The 16,673-nt window shown below is 40.4% G+C and overlaps 1 protein-coding gene across 1 annotated transcript in view; it reads right to left on the minus strand.

The window, feature by feature from the left end:
* Positions 1-1,967: 1,967 nt before the first annotated feature.
* LOC112576226 (protocadherin Fat 4-like) overlaps positions 1,968-16,673 on the minus strand; it is a 143,983-nt gene continuing 129,277 nt past the window's right edge. Inside the window, exons 119-127 of the mRNA XM_025258526.1 lie at positions 16,205-16,383; positions 14,874-15,077; positions 13,557-13,648; positions 13,189-13,287; positions 11,123-11,200; positions 5,208-5,441; positions 4,823-4,922; positions 3,067-3,212; positions 1,968-2,636 (exon numbers count right to left, since the gene is read on the minus strand). Coding sequence (XP_025114311.1) covers positions 2,564-2,636; positions 3,067-3,212; positions 4,823-4,922; positions 5,208-5,441; positions 11,123-11,200; positions 13,189-13,287; positions 13,557-13,648; positions 14,874-15,077; positions 16,205-16,383 — 1,205 coding nt within the window. The 3' untranslated portion in view covers positions 1,968-2,563. The remainder of the gene's footprint in view (positions 2,637-3,066; positions 3,213-4,822; positions 4,923-5,207; positions 5,442-11,122; positions 11,201-13,188; positions 13,288-13,556; positions 13,649-14,873; positions 15,078-16,204; positions 16,384-16,673) is intronic.

The raw sequence follows: 16,673 nt of genomic DNA on the forward strand, positions 1-16,673 counted from the left end.
TCTGTTTCTGAGTAAACTCAGCGATGCTTGCAAATCATACAAAATTGCTTCTCAGCATCTGACTGAACAACAGCTGCACTGTGATGTGTTTGCTAGCAGTTTGGTACGTTTATGTGTGCTTGCAAGCAAGATAAACGAGCTTTTCATTTTGTGTTTGTACTTCATGTCTCGTGAAGTATGCGTACAATAATGTACCAACTATTCAGTCAAGATTGAGTTGAATGTTGGTAATTTCTATACAGCTGCCTATCACATAACCCTATAGTCTAGTTGTGGCGATCATCATCATCCCTTGACTGATACTACAGGGGGGGGTCATATAAAATAGACAGACAGTGGAGACACGCTCTGCTATCTGATGTCTCCATGGCGCATGTGCTGTCCATCTCTGTGACCACCACAGATATGGACAAGATTATAGATGTCTGTGGTGGTGACTGACCTGATTATACGTATATGGTGGTCACTGACTTCAGATTATAGATGTCTGTGGTGGTGACTGACCTGATTATAGATGTCTGTGGCAGTGACGACATTCCAGTCTGTCTTTGGGTTTGTCTTCCATTCTGATAAGTTTTATCAGGCACTTAGTCTTGAATATCTGGATTTTTTTTTTTTATCAGAAAGCAAAGAGTCCACAACTCGCATCCGTTCAGCAGAATGATGGCTATGTCGAGACTCGTACCACCTGTGCTCCCTATGGAAGACTGTGTTGAGACTTGTACCACCTGTACTCCCTATAGCAGATTATGTTGAGACTCGTACCACCTGTACTCCCTATGGAAGACTGTGTTGAAACTTGTACCAGCTGTACTCGCTATGGAAGACTATTGAGACTTGTACCACCTGTATACTCCGCTATAGGAGATTATGTTGAGACTTGTACCACCTGTACTCCCTATGGAAGACTGTGTTGAGACTTGTACCACCCGTACTCGCTATGGAAGACTGTGTTGAGACTTGTACCACCTGTACTCCCTATGGTAGACTGTGTTGAGACTTGTACCGCTGTACTCACTATGGAAGACTGTGTTGAGACTTGTACCGCTGTACTCGCTATGGAAGACTGTGTTGAGACTTGTACCACCCGTACTCACTATGGAAGACTGTGTTGAGACTTGTACCACCCGTACTCACTATGGAAGACTGTGTTGAGACTTGTACCGCCTGTACTCACTATGGAAGACTGTGTTGAGACTTCATAGATCTGTGCTTTGCTGTTGTTGGTGGTAATCATGAATTTGCTCATCAGTGTTGATCTCCATTTCAAAGTGTTCATGTTTGAAGCAAACTCTATGAGTCTGAGGCCCCAGTCGCTGGGTTTTGCCAAATTCAAATTTCTCCACCATTCTTTGGCATTGCTGGTAGGCGTCTGGGCTGACCTTGGCATTCCAGTCATTGAATACAATGAAGATGTCCTTTCTCAGTGCAGCCTTTATAACCTTTAGATGTTGGCAAAATTCCTCCACTTCATTGTCTTTGTGCATGATAGTCAGAAACATGCAAGTAGATCAGCCTGCTGGATATTGGTGTACAGTTGATGATGGCTCTGATCACTCCGTGTTCAGGTAAGATGCTGGCAACCAAAACACCATGTTTGCATGTAGAGCCAGAAATTTAATTGCAGATAGACTAATCACAGCATATACACCCAGCAGTTCTATGACTGGTAGACCAATCTCAGCTAAAGGTGGTAAAATATGTTTTGGAGTCTGATATAGGTATTGAGCCCGATGGCATGTGCATCTTTTGGGTGCAGACATTATTGTTGTAACTTAATCCACATCACCTTAAGTGTCTCATGGTATCCAGCCTTTCAGTCTGACTTTAAGCATCAACTATCTTCTAATAATTTCAGCTGTGAAAATGCAACCATAAAAACTGAAACATTGTCAATCAAGCAGTTTCTATGACAAGCTTCTATTCAAGTTTTGTTTCTATGACAAGAAAATAAATGAAGATATATATACAGAAATAGACTCTTTATTTTGCTCACAAAATTGGTCACATATAAAATTTTAAGAAGTCTGAAAAGTTTTGTCAGTCAAGCACATGCTAGAAATACACGAGACATTTCAACTATTCTTACAGAAAACAGAGGAGTCCGGCTGAGGAAAAGGGATATAGAGATTTTCAAAGGACATAAACTATCAGAATAAATGTCAAAATATTTTTGCACAGATTAAAGCTTCTTTCTCCAAATAGGTAAACAAGAAAATAGCACCTTCTACATTTTCTAGAAAATTGAAGGAAAATGTTATTTCAAAAACAGTGTCTCCTCCAGAGTACAGACAGATCATAGGAGCTTTACACTGTGGGTCCATGGAGCAGACCGTAATCTTGACAGCGAAGAGCAAGCCTGCAGGCCATGTATGCTGACACTAAAAAAGTTCTTGGCACACTGGCATTTCACACTCAGCGAGGCAAAAATAGTTCCATACCCACAGATTGGTAAGCACTGAGAAGAGAAGAGGCAGGTAAGGGCTTAAGGATAATATGATGAAGAGGAGAGAAGCAACTGATGGCATTCTGGCACATGGCAAGGCATGGGATCAAGGGCAGATCACAACATAGTTGTGCTCTCAGCAGAATAACCTGCCCTGGCCGGTGGTACTAGAGTCTGCGCCCCTTGATCACTGTAACAGAAAATTGAAGCAGGTCAGAAATCAGACAATGGGTCACCAGAAATCATGTCATGGGTGACTAATAATAATAACAGTTTTGTGGTAAAGGGTTATAGAGTATAATTAAGAGGCCGCATCCAGTCACATATCAGTAATGTGGCCTCCCCACAGTCAGAATCTGTCTCAAGTCCTATCAGTCATGACAGCTGGCCAGGAGCTTACCTCCTCTACATATGGTGGACAGCTAGCCGTCACATGTAATTCAAATAAAATGACACTTGCCATAACCTTCTCTATCTTCTTGCAAAATGTCTCTGAAATATTTTCTTATTCTTCTGCCATATTTTGTGTGTGTGTGTTGTAGCATGATTGGGTGCTTTATTATCATCATCTTATCTGTAGTACACTGATACACAGGGCTGACTGCCAGCTAACTGCTTACGTTTGGTACACTGGGTTGACAGCAGCCACCACCCCAGGATCATGAGATGTGTGCTGGACATCCACTAGGCCATCACCATGGAGATGCAAGCCCACTTCACCATAACTCTGAATGGCCTCATCAGGTGGTACGTACATGTTCAGACTCTACACATCACAAGCATAAAAGCAGATAAGGATTTCTCTTAAAAAAAGATATCTGATGATGATTATGATGACAGTATACATAGAGTATTTGTCTATCACAATACTGTGCTTGAAACATTCAAAACAGGATATTGAAAAACAAGGGAAACAAACAAAGCCAACTTCTCCTTATGCTTTACTCATGTCCACGTCTATACATCAACCCATGCATAACCTCCATAATGTACACTATAATAAAGTACACTAAAATGGTGTCAAAGATGAAAAGGCTGTAGAAGCAGTCAACTGTGACAGTTCATAACACATGCGTGCATGCACACACACACACTAGCACTGACACACACACACATTTTCTTACAAACTGATTTATGAACAGCGAATAAAAAGGAAAAGACAACCCTTTCAAAAACACTAAGCAACCTAGAACACTTGTTAAACTATATCAGTTCAAGGCATCCAAATCCTTTAATGCTTATATGTAATACTTAACATCGCTTCAGAAATGTGATGTTATGCTTTGTTTTATAAGACAAAGGGTGCAGTACTTTGCATTTCATTTCACTGTTTATAACGTTTAATACCTAACAGTGTTTTAGAAATGAGATGTAGTGCTTTGTGAATACATTTCATTTTGCCAACTCCAGCAACAGATTTGGATTGTTTTGGTTTTGTCTGCTACACTAAAACTTGTATGTGCAGTTATCTTTGATGTGCAGAAGATGAACAATGCATACTATCCTGTCTTATAAGTAGCTATGGCCTCCACCTTTTCCAGCGATACTTAGGTACTCTTTCCTCTGTTTTATTTACTTTCTTGTCTATTATAATTAGAGACTGCACTGCTATCAAAACTTTATTGCACAACTGTTCAAGATGAAACAGGAACATAGAGTGGGCATGAATGAAGACAACTGCACTGATGGACAGTTTCTGCTAGCACAGCATGACTGCTGCTACCCACTTTGCTTGCTTCAGACACACTAGCTCCTTCATCACTTTCAGATGTACTAGCTCCTCCATCACTTTCAGATGTACTAGCTCTGACATCAAGTTCAGATGTACTAGCTCCTTCATCACTTTCAGACGTACTAGCTCTGACATCAAGTTCAGATGTTCTGGCTCTGATGTTAAGTTTTAGATATTCTAGTTCTTATTTGATAGATTTGACTTGCTAAGTTCTGATTGCAAATCAGATTGTTTTTTTAACATGAGGAATCCGTCCATAGACCTTGGGTATTAAGTCCACTGTAATGAAAGCTTATAAATAGTGAGTTCATAAGATAAAGGATGAATGGGTATGTGTGTATATGTGGCCACACAGATTTATAAACAAATTACTGACATAAAGCGAAAACTGATGCTATTTATGAAGATTTAATGAAAATGATAGTTATTATAAGATAATCAACTCATTTTTCCTTTGCGCATCACCACAGTAACAAGGTATCTAAGGGCTGCACATTCCACTCATTCATTACTAAATGATTAATCCAACCCCACATTTTAATCTAAACTCTCATTTAGTAACTGGTTAGTTCAACCTCTCATTTCAGTCCAAACTCTTGTTTAGTAAATGATTAGTCCAACCTCTCATTAAGTAAATTATTTACCTGAGTCTCATATTCCCGAAGGAAGCTAGGTGGTTCCACAAAATCAGGGTTCTCATATGAACTCTGATATGCTCGATATTGACTGATAAACTTCATATACCTGCAGAACAAATGTCAGGCATGATTGCTTCAGGCTTTCTCTCACATCATTTGTATGTAGGTATGATGTTATACAGTCGCATCAAAGAATATTTCAATTCAGGACACATTATCTTATCTGATATCTGCTTAAAGAATGCCTATCATGTCCAGATAAGGCACATCTGAAATATTTGTAGATATTAATACTTGCACATTATTGCACAATGTTTAGTCTAACAGTACTTGAGATGACAAAAGCAACTGGAACAGAAGATATAAAGTCAGGCATGTGTAGGCTTCCTACCTTGAGTGGGTGAAGATGATAACGATGATACCCACAATGCACAGAAGGATGATGATGGCTGCCAAGGCCACCAGGGCTGCCCATGGATCATCCATCCACCAGATGTAGGACTTGTATTTCATGTTGCGGTAAATCACAGCTGCCGGGTAGGGCAAACGGATGGGATCAACTTGCCGTTGTATGACACTGCCTAATACTGTGCCAATGCGGGTTGACACAGCTTCTGACAAGATGCTGCAAAGCATATTATAAACAAACATTTCAGTTCCTGCTCCTCACAAGGCTTTAGGCCACTTCATAGCAGCTTTACCTTTAAGTGTTACAGCAAAATCACATTACAGCAACATAAAGATGTTACACTATATAACACTAATAACTACAGTGTACAAACATAACCACAATCACACTAGCACAATGTAAAAACATTACAACTGTACAAGCATATAACCATGATCACACTAGCATAGTGTGAAGACATTAGTAAAACTGTACAAGAACAGAGACAACGATTCCTTAAATGCTAAATATTGGACATGAATCCAATCTGCCTTGAGGAGTAATACCATTGTACATGTATATACAGGATATTTAAATGTGTACACGATTTTGACACCTAACCCTGTCGCATAATAACTCAAGCATATTTGTTGAAAGTCCTTGTGACATCCAGTCTCACCAGGTGTGTCACAGCTGTGACTGTTTGTAGCAGATAACTATACTGACACCAAAACAATGTTCAAAAGATCATTTCACAGATAACACAAAATCAAGTCTCCACCAACTGTGTCATAGCTGGTCCTAGTGACATGTTAGTTTCTCTCAGCAGTGAACATCTGATGGTCTGTTTTTCTAACATACAAAATCAACACAAAGACTGTGCACAAAGAAGTGCTCACAGTCAACATCTGAAATCTGGTTTCATTTGAAACTGTAGTCCAGCCTCAGATAGGAGAATCCACAATCAGTGAACTGGTGAAAATCTTGACTGTATGATTTGAAATCCCATCCTAGCAGTGTGAAGATAACAAAAAAGCCTTAGCATAAACATCTGAAGCCTCGCCCTAAAGTTGACATTTGATCAAGATTTGTTGATACTTGTGAGCAGCTGATATCAATGTTATACATCAGCTTTCTATTTTTCTTTTACTTTCTTTTTCTCTCTCTCTCACACACACACACACTCATATACACATATGCACACAGAGGTGAGCTGTCTAACCTTGCAGTTGATGACTGACACACTATCTTGGTTCACAGTTTCAAGCTCTGTCGACTCATGTAACATCCCACAGTTAGTTACAGGTATTCAAGTCACTCTCTGTTCATCTCTCTCTTTAGCACACAAGAAAAGATGCACAGTAGCCACCAGCACACATTGCTAGGGAAAAGGCAGGCAGAGTGTAAGAATGTGAGAAAGGCAGCAAAGGTGGGTGAACAAACAGGCTGAGCCCAGCAGCCAGGTAGCCCACTACCAGCCTTGCACCTGCCCGCTGTTTGTTGCCAGCCCTGCTGGCGGCTCTAACATAGAAACATTCTTCACCTAAGTTCCCCCTCCTCTGTTGATTGTGGGGGTGGGGGTTAGAGGGAGGTAACCCTGTTTACTCTCAGCTCAACTCCCTACCACCACCTTCACAAATGTACACCTCATGTCTGCCTTCCTTGTTCTGTCTTGTGCAGATGATGGGCGAAAACACTTCCCCTTGCATACCAGTCATTGGTCTTAGTTTCTTTGAAGAAAACACTTGGCTGGTGTATATATATAGACTAATCATCGATCTCAGTCTCTTTGATATTCATGAAAGCACCTGGCTGGTATATATGGTTGTGACAAAGTGCATCATACACACAGTAGCAACACAGCCTGTAGAGCACAGCATCATCATAATGTAACCTATGACATGTGTGTAGTGTGTAGTATGTAGTGTGTAGTACACAGCAGCATCTTAATGTAACCTATGACATGGGTGTAGTATGTAGTGCACAGCAGCATCATAATGTAACCTAAGAAATGTGTGTAGTATGTAGTACATAGCAGCATCATAATGTAACCTATGACATGGGTTTAGTATGTAGTGTGTGGTGCACAGCAGCATCATAATGTAACCTATGACATGTGTGTAGTATGTAGTGTGTGGTGCACAGCACCATCATAATGTAACCTATGACATGTGTGTAGTATGTAGTGTGTGGTGCACAGCACCATCATAATGTAACCTAAGACATGTGTAGTATGTAGCATCATAATGTAACCTATGACATGGGTGTGGTGTGTAGTATATAGTGTGTAGTACACAGCAGCATCATAATGTAACCTATGACATGGATGTAGTGTGTAGTGTGTAGCGCACAGCAGCATCATAATGTAACCTATGTAACCTATGACATCATAATGTAACCTATGACATGGGTGTAGTGTGTAGTGTGTAGCGCACAGCAGCATCATAATGTAACCTATGTAACCTATGACATCATAATGTAACCTATGACATGGGTGTAGTGTGTAGCGCACAGCAGCATCATAATGTAACCTATGTAACCTATGACATCATAATGTAACCTATGACATGGGTGTAGTGTGTAGTGTGTAGCGCACAGCAGCATCATAATGTAACCTATGTAACCTATGACATCATAATGTAACCTATGACATGGGTGTAGTGTGTAGTGTGTAGCGCACAGCAGCATCATAATGTAACCTATGTAACCTATGACATCATAATGTAACTATGACATGGGTGTAGTGTGTAGTGTGTAGCGCACAGCAGCATCATAATGTAACCTATGTAACCTATGACATCATAATGTAACCTATGACATGGGTGTAGTGTGTAGTGTGTAGCGCACAGCAGCATCATAATGTAACCTATGTAACCTATGACATCATAATGTAACCTACGACATGGGTGTAGTGTGTAGTACACAGCAGCATCATAATGTAACCTATGACATGGGTGTAGTGTGTAGTACACAGCAGCATCATAGTGTAACCTATGACATGGGTGTAGTGTGTAGTACACAGCAGCATCATAATGTAACCTATGACATGGGTGTAGTGTGTAGTATGTAGTACACAGCATCATCATAATGTAACCTATGACATGGGTGTGGTGTGTAGTATGTAGTACACAGCAGTATCATAATGTAACCTATGACATGGGTGTAGTATGTAGTACACAGCAGCATCATAATGTAACCTATGACATCATAATGTAACCTACGACATGGGTGTGGTGTGTTACACAGCAGCATCATAATGTAACCTATGACATGGGTGTAGTGTGTAGCCACAGTCATTGTGACATGGGTGTGGTGTGTAGTATGTAGTGTGTAGTACACAGCAGCATCATAATGTAACCTATGACATGGGTGTAGTGTGTAGCGCACAGCAGCATCATAATGTAACCTATGACATGGGTATAGTATGTAGTGCACAGCAGCATCATAATGTAACCTATGACATGGGTGTGGTGTAGTACACAGCAGCATCATAATGTAACCTATGACATGGGTGTGGTGTGTAGTATGTAGTGCACAGCAGCATCATAATGCAGTGGCGTAGGAACCAGGGAGGCAGCGGGGTCAGCCGCCCCCCCCAAGGAAAATACAGGGGGGGGCAGGAATATCCTTTTGCCCCCCCTCCCCCAATATTTGAGACGTAATTCTCACAAAGAGCAAAGAACTGGAGAAAGGTAGGGGAACGTAGAGAGGAGACGGTCATCACCGTCACAAAAGCGGGCCCTGAGGCAAGTGGAGGCTCTAACACCTCTGACGATCAGATCGGGGACAGTCCGTTGGTATTGTTTGCCATGCTAATTGCAGGCTGTGTTGAAGCCTGAGCGAAGAAAGCAGGCGGACAGTACATCGGTACATCGAGTGTCGTCTCCCTCCCCTCCCCATAATGCGACGCCTTTTCTTGCGGTTTTCGTTTGACCAACATAAAACATCCCCACCCACTCGCTGTCACCCTAAAATTATCTGCTATCGCTTACAACCGAAGGGGCCGCACTGGCCTCGGGAACACAGAAAGCCAGTAACAAATTAGTTGCATACCAATACCCCAGTCTTGCCAATCAGACAGGAACCCTTAACTTTTGTGAAAACTAGCGAAGCACGAGGACTTCCATCTTACTAGACACCAACGGTTTAGTGCGAATTGACGGCTTTGACTTCACCTAAGTAGGCAAAGACTGTGAGTCCCTATATTGGTAGTTTTCTTTACAGACAGAGAGACTGGTATTATTGCTATCTACGACTCAGGGGGAAGTGCATAAGTAACATTTCTAAAACTACACAAGGGCACTCACTCTTTTATCATCAACGACTGTGGCTGGTACTCAACATAAGTTATCTGTGTTATACTGTTTGGTTTGTATATATGTGTCCGTGTTTTGGTAGATGGCCATAGAACGTGTCGCATCGCTGGCTCAGCACCGTCGGGTAGCGGAGCGAGGAAGGGGTGGCCCGGCCATTCCCACCCTAGTTTCGTCCCCTGGCCACGGTGGTCTGGCCAGTTTATGGCCCTTAATTATAGGGTAGCCTTGCGTCCCTTCCTCTCTGGTCTCTTAGATTCTCTTTGGGGTGGATGGGGCTATTTTCCCAGGGTGTGCGGACACCAAGTTCAGGTATAGGGCTGTGTCTCTTTGTAACGTGTATTATCTCGCTGGTCCCTGTGGGTAGGGAAAGGTTCTGGAGGTTTCTCGAAGCCTATAGAAACCTGCCACACAGGACTGGGAGGACGGCGGGGCGGAAGAGGAGTTTTTGCGGTGGTGGAGAGACCTGTGCCCGTCTCTGGGAGTAGTCGGGAGTTTGCCACGTGCTGTGTGGACTGTCGCTGGAACTGGCGTGGTGTCTAGAAGAGGGTTCCAGCAACCAGCGTATTTTCCCCGCGTTTGTTGTGAGATAGAACAAAGCGTGTCACGAGCCATTGGGTGAGTAGGCTTAATTAATCTTTACCTTTGTTTTTCCACGCAGTTTTTCTGCCTTAAAACAAACAAAAACATACCTGAGAAGTTCCATGACACAAACGCGCTTGAATAACTGTGTCATTATGCGTGTATTTAAAGAGAGGGTTGATCTGCTTAATCTGGACGAGATTGCAATGGAGTTCATTAATAGAAATCACCGAAGACGCAGTTTTTTTGGCACACTGACTTGCCAACCTTGATTAATATGATTTATATGATTATAACGTTTATCACATTTCTTGTGAATGCGTTAGCCGGGGAGTCATTCTTTAATTTGTTTTTTCTTATTTAATGCTGCTTAGCCTTTTAACAATAAAGCAGGATGTTGTGATGCTACCACTGTGTACGTGCGTGCGTGCAGTACCCCCCCCCATCTTTTTTACGTAATGTGCGAGTGAGAACGCCGTTCACTGTCAGCAGGGAGTTTGCCCCCCCAACGCCGAACATCTTCCTACGCCACTGTAATGTAACCTATGACATGGGTGTGGTGTGTAGTATGTAGTACACAGCAGCATCATAATGTAACCTATGACATGGGTGTGGTGTGTAGTATGTAGTACACAGCAGCATCATAATGTAACCTATGACATGGGTGTAGTGTGTAGTACACAGCAGCATCATAATGTAACCTATGACATGGGTGTAGTGTGTAGTACACAGCAGCATCATAATGTAACCTATGACATGGGTGTAGTGTGTAGTACACAGCAGCATCATAATGTAACCTATGACATGGGTGTGGTGTGTAGTATGTAGTACACAGCAGCATCATAATGTAACCTATGACATGGGTGTAGTGTGTAGTACACAGCAGCATCATAATGCAACCTATGACATGGATATAGTGTGTGGTGCACAGCAGCATCATAATGTAACCTATGACATGGATATAGTGTGTGGTGCACAGCAGCATCATAATGTAACCTATGACATGTATTGTAGTGTACCTACCTTTCTTGGGCCTCTGGTGACGATGAATTGAGAAGTTCACATTTACCAGGAACAAGGGCTACAAACACCACATCAGTCCTGCGTGCGACAGAAAATATGCACTATCTTATCGAGATATATATATATACATTGTCGAGTGTGTAACAGACAATAAGTAATGTGTTCTTCATTGTGTCTCAGATTATATCCTGATCATTTGTCCTGGACTGGAAACAAAACTACATCCTGACAGGCACTCAACAGAGCAAGTGTTATATTTAGAACTATTTTAAAAATATCGGTAAAAACTATGGCATCCATGATAAAAGCATGCTTGAATACATAAAACCACAGTCACACCAAAGCATATAAACAAAGAGGCCATAACATGTATACTAAATTAATGGATGCAAAGAACATGCTTGAGCAAAGTGCACAAATAATGCATGCACCTGCTGCACTTCAAATATATGCAAATTATGACACAAACAGTGCAGAAGCAATCAGTTACAAACAACAAAAATTGTAAAATATAGGATGAAACTGACACAGTATAAAATAGAATAAATAGTTCTCCTGATGTAATAGGAATGTGTACAAAAGTGTAAGATTAACAAAATAAAATAAGTAAAAAAATAGTTTTAGAAATACACTTTTATATGAAATGCACTGAAAAGGGTAAAAATGTTTTCCTCAGATCTCAAGATTTTCTTTAATAAATATATTTTAATATATAAAAGTGTGAGGGGCACACTAAGAAATATTTTATTATTAACTTTCTTTTATTAATAACCTTATCAATGAATCGATAATTTTGCAATTTGCCATTTGTGATGATCAGAGTTTTAATAGCTTGAGAGAGTTACCCTCACAGATTTATATGTTAAGTGTTAAAGTACAAAAAATCCCAAAACCTAAGGAAAAAAATATTTTACCCTTTTTGGTGCATGTAGTTTGGTTGTATAATTTTTTTTTTACTTATTTTATTCTTGAACTTTTTTGTTTGAAACTGGCCTATAAGTTCTCACATACAAAAAGCACGTGGCACACAAAAACGTTGAAAGAAACCATTTGCACAATACTTTTGCACCCAGTATTTTCTAATCGGACCAGTTCTCGGAGAGCATGCAAGTTTCTGCATGCCAGGGTTATTTTACATCTCTAAATGGTTGCATCTTTAGTTTTATGGGGATTTTTTGTTTGCCTTTATTTTTAACAAATGCAATTATCCAAGGGAAGAAACTATTGCATGTGTAACCAACATGTCAGTCCCTGATGGCAACGTAGGGGTGGGCTAGTTGTACAAGAACACAATAAAGATGTAATTGTCGCATAACAGTAGATTTTATTCAGAGTTTCACTCGGCAGCCGGCCCCCCATCTCTCCACTCTCGCTTCCAGCTACACTACTTATACTATCCTTGTCGAACATTCCAGAAACCATACCCTCTTTTTCCCCCTACGAGAAAGGGACAGTGCTGGGAGCTGTTCGACCCCTACCTCTACAACAAAGACATAACTCAGTATACAACGGACAGTCCTGGGAGCTGTTCTACCCCTACGCTCTACAACAAAGACATAACTTGGTACACTACTAGAGTGCTACACATGTTTGAATTTTGTTATTAATTTTTGGGTTTTTACTTTGTGACTTAATTCCCTTCTCTTAGATTGAATTAGAGGAGATAACTATAGTTAACTATTCCTAGAGCAGCAGTTACCTATCTCCCCTAATTTGGCCTATAAGTTCTCATACACAGTTAACATTTAAGACAAAATTATTTTATTATCTGTGGACTGCTGTAAATTATTGAATATTGTATTGTCACTGGAAATGAGTAACTGGTGAAAATTTCAGACTTTTAGGACAATAGGAAGTGGGTGAAAATTTGATTACAAAATTCAATGGGGAGACAAGGACAGTAAGTTGAAAGTATGTAAATAAAAATCTCCATAACATTTTTGTCACGAGCTCTACTAATTAATAAGAGACATAGGTTAACCATATAAAGCACTGACCATCCATTATCTCATCTAACTCAATACATAGAGCAGCAAATATCACATCTTGCACAAAAGGTAACTCACGATTCTTGCTGGGCAACCACTTCTCCTGAAGTTTGCTGAATTCGTTTGCCCTCCATGCTCTCAATCAGAATGACGTTACCAGTTTCCCTCTGCAGTGATCTATAACAATTCACAACATTTAACTTCAAGAGCTTATGTTTACTTGTTTAGCCCTGAGTTATGAAATTATACTTAAATTTATTGCCTTATACTATCCACAGTCCCATCAATCTACATGAAAGGAAAGGTGAGATAGGGAAAGAAGTAAAGGATTCATTTGTAGCATATCATGGTACAGGCTCTAGTGTATCATGTAACATAGGTTCTGTAGCTTGTCGTGTAACTGATTGGTTCATGACAGCTTTGTAGCATACATCATTGTGTCCTACCTTCGGATTATTTCCTCAAGCTGCAGTGCTTGTTGTCGACTCAGTATGTTGATTGGCATCACAAAGCGGTTGAATTCATCACTAACCACCACCTGGGAGAGGTAAAGATTTATACCATTAGATGGAATGTGTGAGTGAGTGAGAGAGAAACAGATGGAGAGAAGGAATATGTATATGTTTGAGGAGAGAGAGAGGGGATTGGTGTTTAAAGCTAAGTCAGTATCTCAGGCTACATTGTGATCAAGCAAATAGCCTAGTAAACAACTGCTGCAAGTAGGGAGAGGGAGTAGATGACACAAGATAAAGTTTGAAGTTAGAACAGCTGAACCTTGCTGTATTGGTGACAAGAGCTTAACCCATCAATAGCTTGTTCTGTATGAGAGTATATACAATAACACACTTTAACTCCCTCGAAGCCAGACATGTTCAGTCCTGCTCTAGCACAGGGGAGGGTGTCTGACTTAAAAAGTGTCCTTATCTACATAACGACATCTGGCTGACTTGACAGATGGCCGTCTTTATGTTAGTATAATAATCAGTGGATTTGTACATCATGTTTTTCTTCATTTTAAAGCACGCTCACATCAATTAAAAAAGCAAAATATATACAAGCATAGATTTAATATGAAGACAGCATGTCTACACAGATTAAAAAATAACCACAGACATACAGACATGCAACAACACTGAACAGAGCTTGAAGGAGCAGGATCTTGCAAACAAGGCAAATGAAGAAAAGTTTGCTTAAACACTTGGTCTGAAGCAGGTTCAACTGACTTGACAGATGGTCTTATCTATATTTGGACGTTCAACCAACTAGACAGAGGTTCTTATCTATATTAGGATGTCTTATTGAATTGACAGACATCTTTACCCACACTAGCATGTCCACGCTGTAGGACAACACTCCAGTCCTATGCTTGTGTTATGAATGTCCACATTCTTAGTAGCCTTCCTGTCAGTGGCCGTTTATAATCTTCTCTTGCTTTGGGTGTTCAACACCCTTGATGTCAGACTCACCTTCTAGATTATGTGGCATATCGACATCTACTGTTAAGTCACTTGAGTATCACAGCAACATAGTTCTTTACAGTCAAGTGTCCATTGAAAAATCAGCACTAGCACAGCTGGGACAAAATTCCATTTATATTTTTTATATCATATATGAGGATTAGTCAAAGGAAGGCAATACTACGCATATCCTCTTTTGATACAAGCTAGTCAGCAAGGCCCAAACAAATTGCAGCATATGACTGGTGATTTGGACAAATAGCCTGACATCATCACCAACTCGGTAAAGGATGATGTGAAACTTACACACAGTGTTGAAAGAGCATAGCGAACAGGTGTTCCCCGGTCACGAGCTTCAAGAGACAGCTCGTAGGATCTTGCAGCATTCATATTCAAGGTGAAGTCCTCTGTGGTGTAGACTTTACCATCATTGAGATCGATTTCAAATTTGTCTTTGCCAACCAGCACATACTCAACTGTCCCATTTTCAGCTAGATCTTTGTCTGTGGCCTGCAAATATATGTCACAGTCTGTGAATGCATGTGCACACACACGCATCTCACACAACACATATTGAGACCCTAAGATTCTGTCAGATCTGACATCAGAACTACAAACAAACAAGTGGCTATTAATATCTAGTTATCAAAACAATAAATCTTTCCTATGATCACTATAACTATCAGTACTTCAAATGGTTCATAAAAATCAAGAGTAATGTTAAAGGAATCTATATTATCAGGAGCATTATTAGAATCTATCATTTACAAAGTCATCTAAAATGTCCAGTAAGGTGAGTCCGATACACAGTAATCAGTAACACAACCTATAATCACAGCAGATAGAGGTTTGATACAGAGTAATCAAGCAGTCCTATACCTAACATTAAAGTGCAACCTGGTAGCAAGGAAATGCAGTGATAAACAATAATCAATGCACCAAGATCAATAAACAGCAATCAATGCACCATGATCAATGCAAATTCTCATCACAATGTGAGCAATTCTGTAGAAAACTGTATGCCATGAGACTTCTGTTTGTTGGTAGTATGGAAACATGACACTTGATACAATGCAATAACAAATGTTTATATATATATATCTCTATATTACCAACATTTTACAAAAGTGAAAGGTGTTAAAACATGGTAACAGTGACAGCAGGGGAAACTGAGACTGCATCGTTAGCAATACTGCATCTTTAGCAAGACTGTCATCACTTGGAAACCCATGTGGAGGAAAGAGAACTTGTTGGAGTGCAAGTATCTGTTGTACAGGGCAAAACCCATTGTCAGACTACAGATACAAAAAACAATAAAATAATCAGCAGAATGTTAAAAATATTTACTATTTGTTAATGCAAAAAGACAAACAAAACCCAAAAACAAGTTCTGCCACTTTCAGCATTAGGCAGATAACAACAGAGAAAGACAAATGAACCTGCAAACTTACAGCATCTTGAGAGACAGAGAGTCGGGCACACAGACAATACTGCACAGTATTGCTTGGCAGCTTGTTTTGATTTCCCAGGAGGAAGCACAAGGACTTTTTGTGAAGCAAAAACGTAATTATTTACTCATGATGTTTTTTAAAATATGAAAGTGAAGAGTACTCAGTGTGTGACGCCCACTCACTCACCAAGACTTGGATAACTGGAGTGTTAGGCTTGGCTGTCACTGGCACAGATGCATAAAATGTATTTAACGTCCCAGTAGGAGGAGTCGTGGTGTTCTTGGGATACAGAGGGTACACCCACTCCGGGGTATTGTCATTGACGTCAAGGACACTGATATGTACTGTAGTCTGGGGCCACACATCTGCCACAGAAACATCAGCAATACTGTCAACACATTTTACTTCAGCCCCCATAATGATGGACTGTAAAAAAAATGGATGAATCTGGTCAGTCTCAAGCATTAGAGTGTCAGAAACTGAAATAATGTGGAAGTGAAAATAAGAGAATGTGAGAAACATTGAAAGAGGTTGTGGGGAGAGAGAGAAGGTGAGGGAAGGAAGAGGAGAGAGAGAATGTACAGAAAGGGAAATGAGGGGGTTAGGGTTACAGAGGGAAAGAAAGAGGAGAGAGAGAACGCACAGAAAATTGTAC

Source organism: Pomacea canaliculata, linkage group LG1, assembly GCF_003073045.1.
Source record: "Pomacea canaliculata isolate SZHN2017 linkage group LG1, ASM307304v1, whole genome shotgun sequence".
NCBI classification, from domain to species: Eukaryota; Metazoa; Mollusca; class Gastropoda; order Architaenioglossa; family Ampullariidae; genus Pomacea; species Pomacea canaliculata.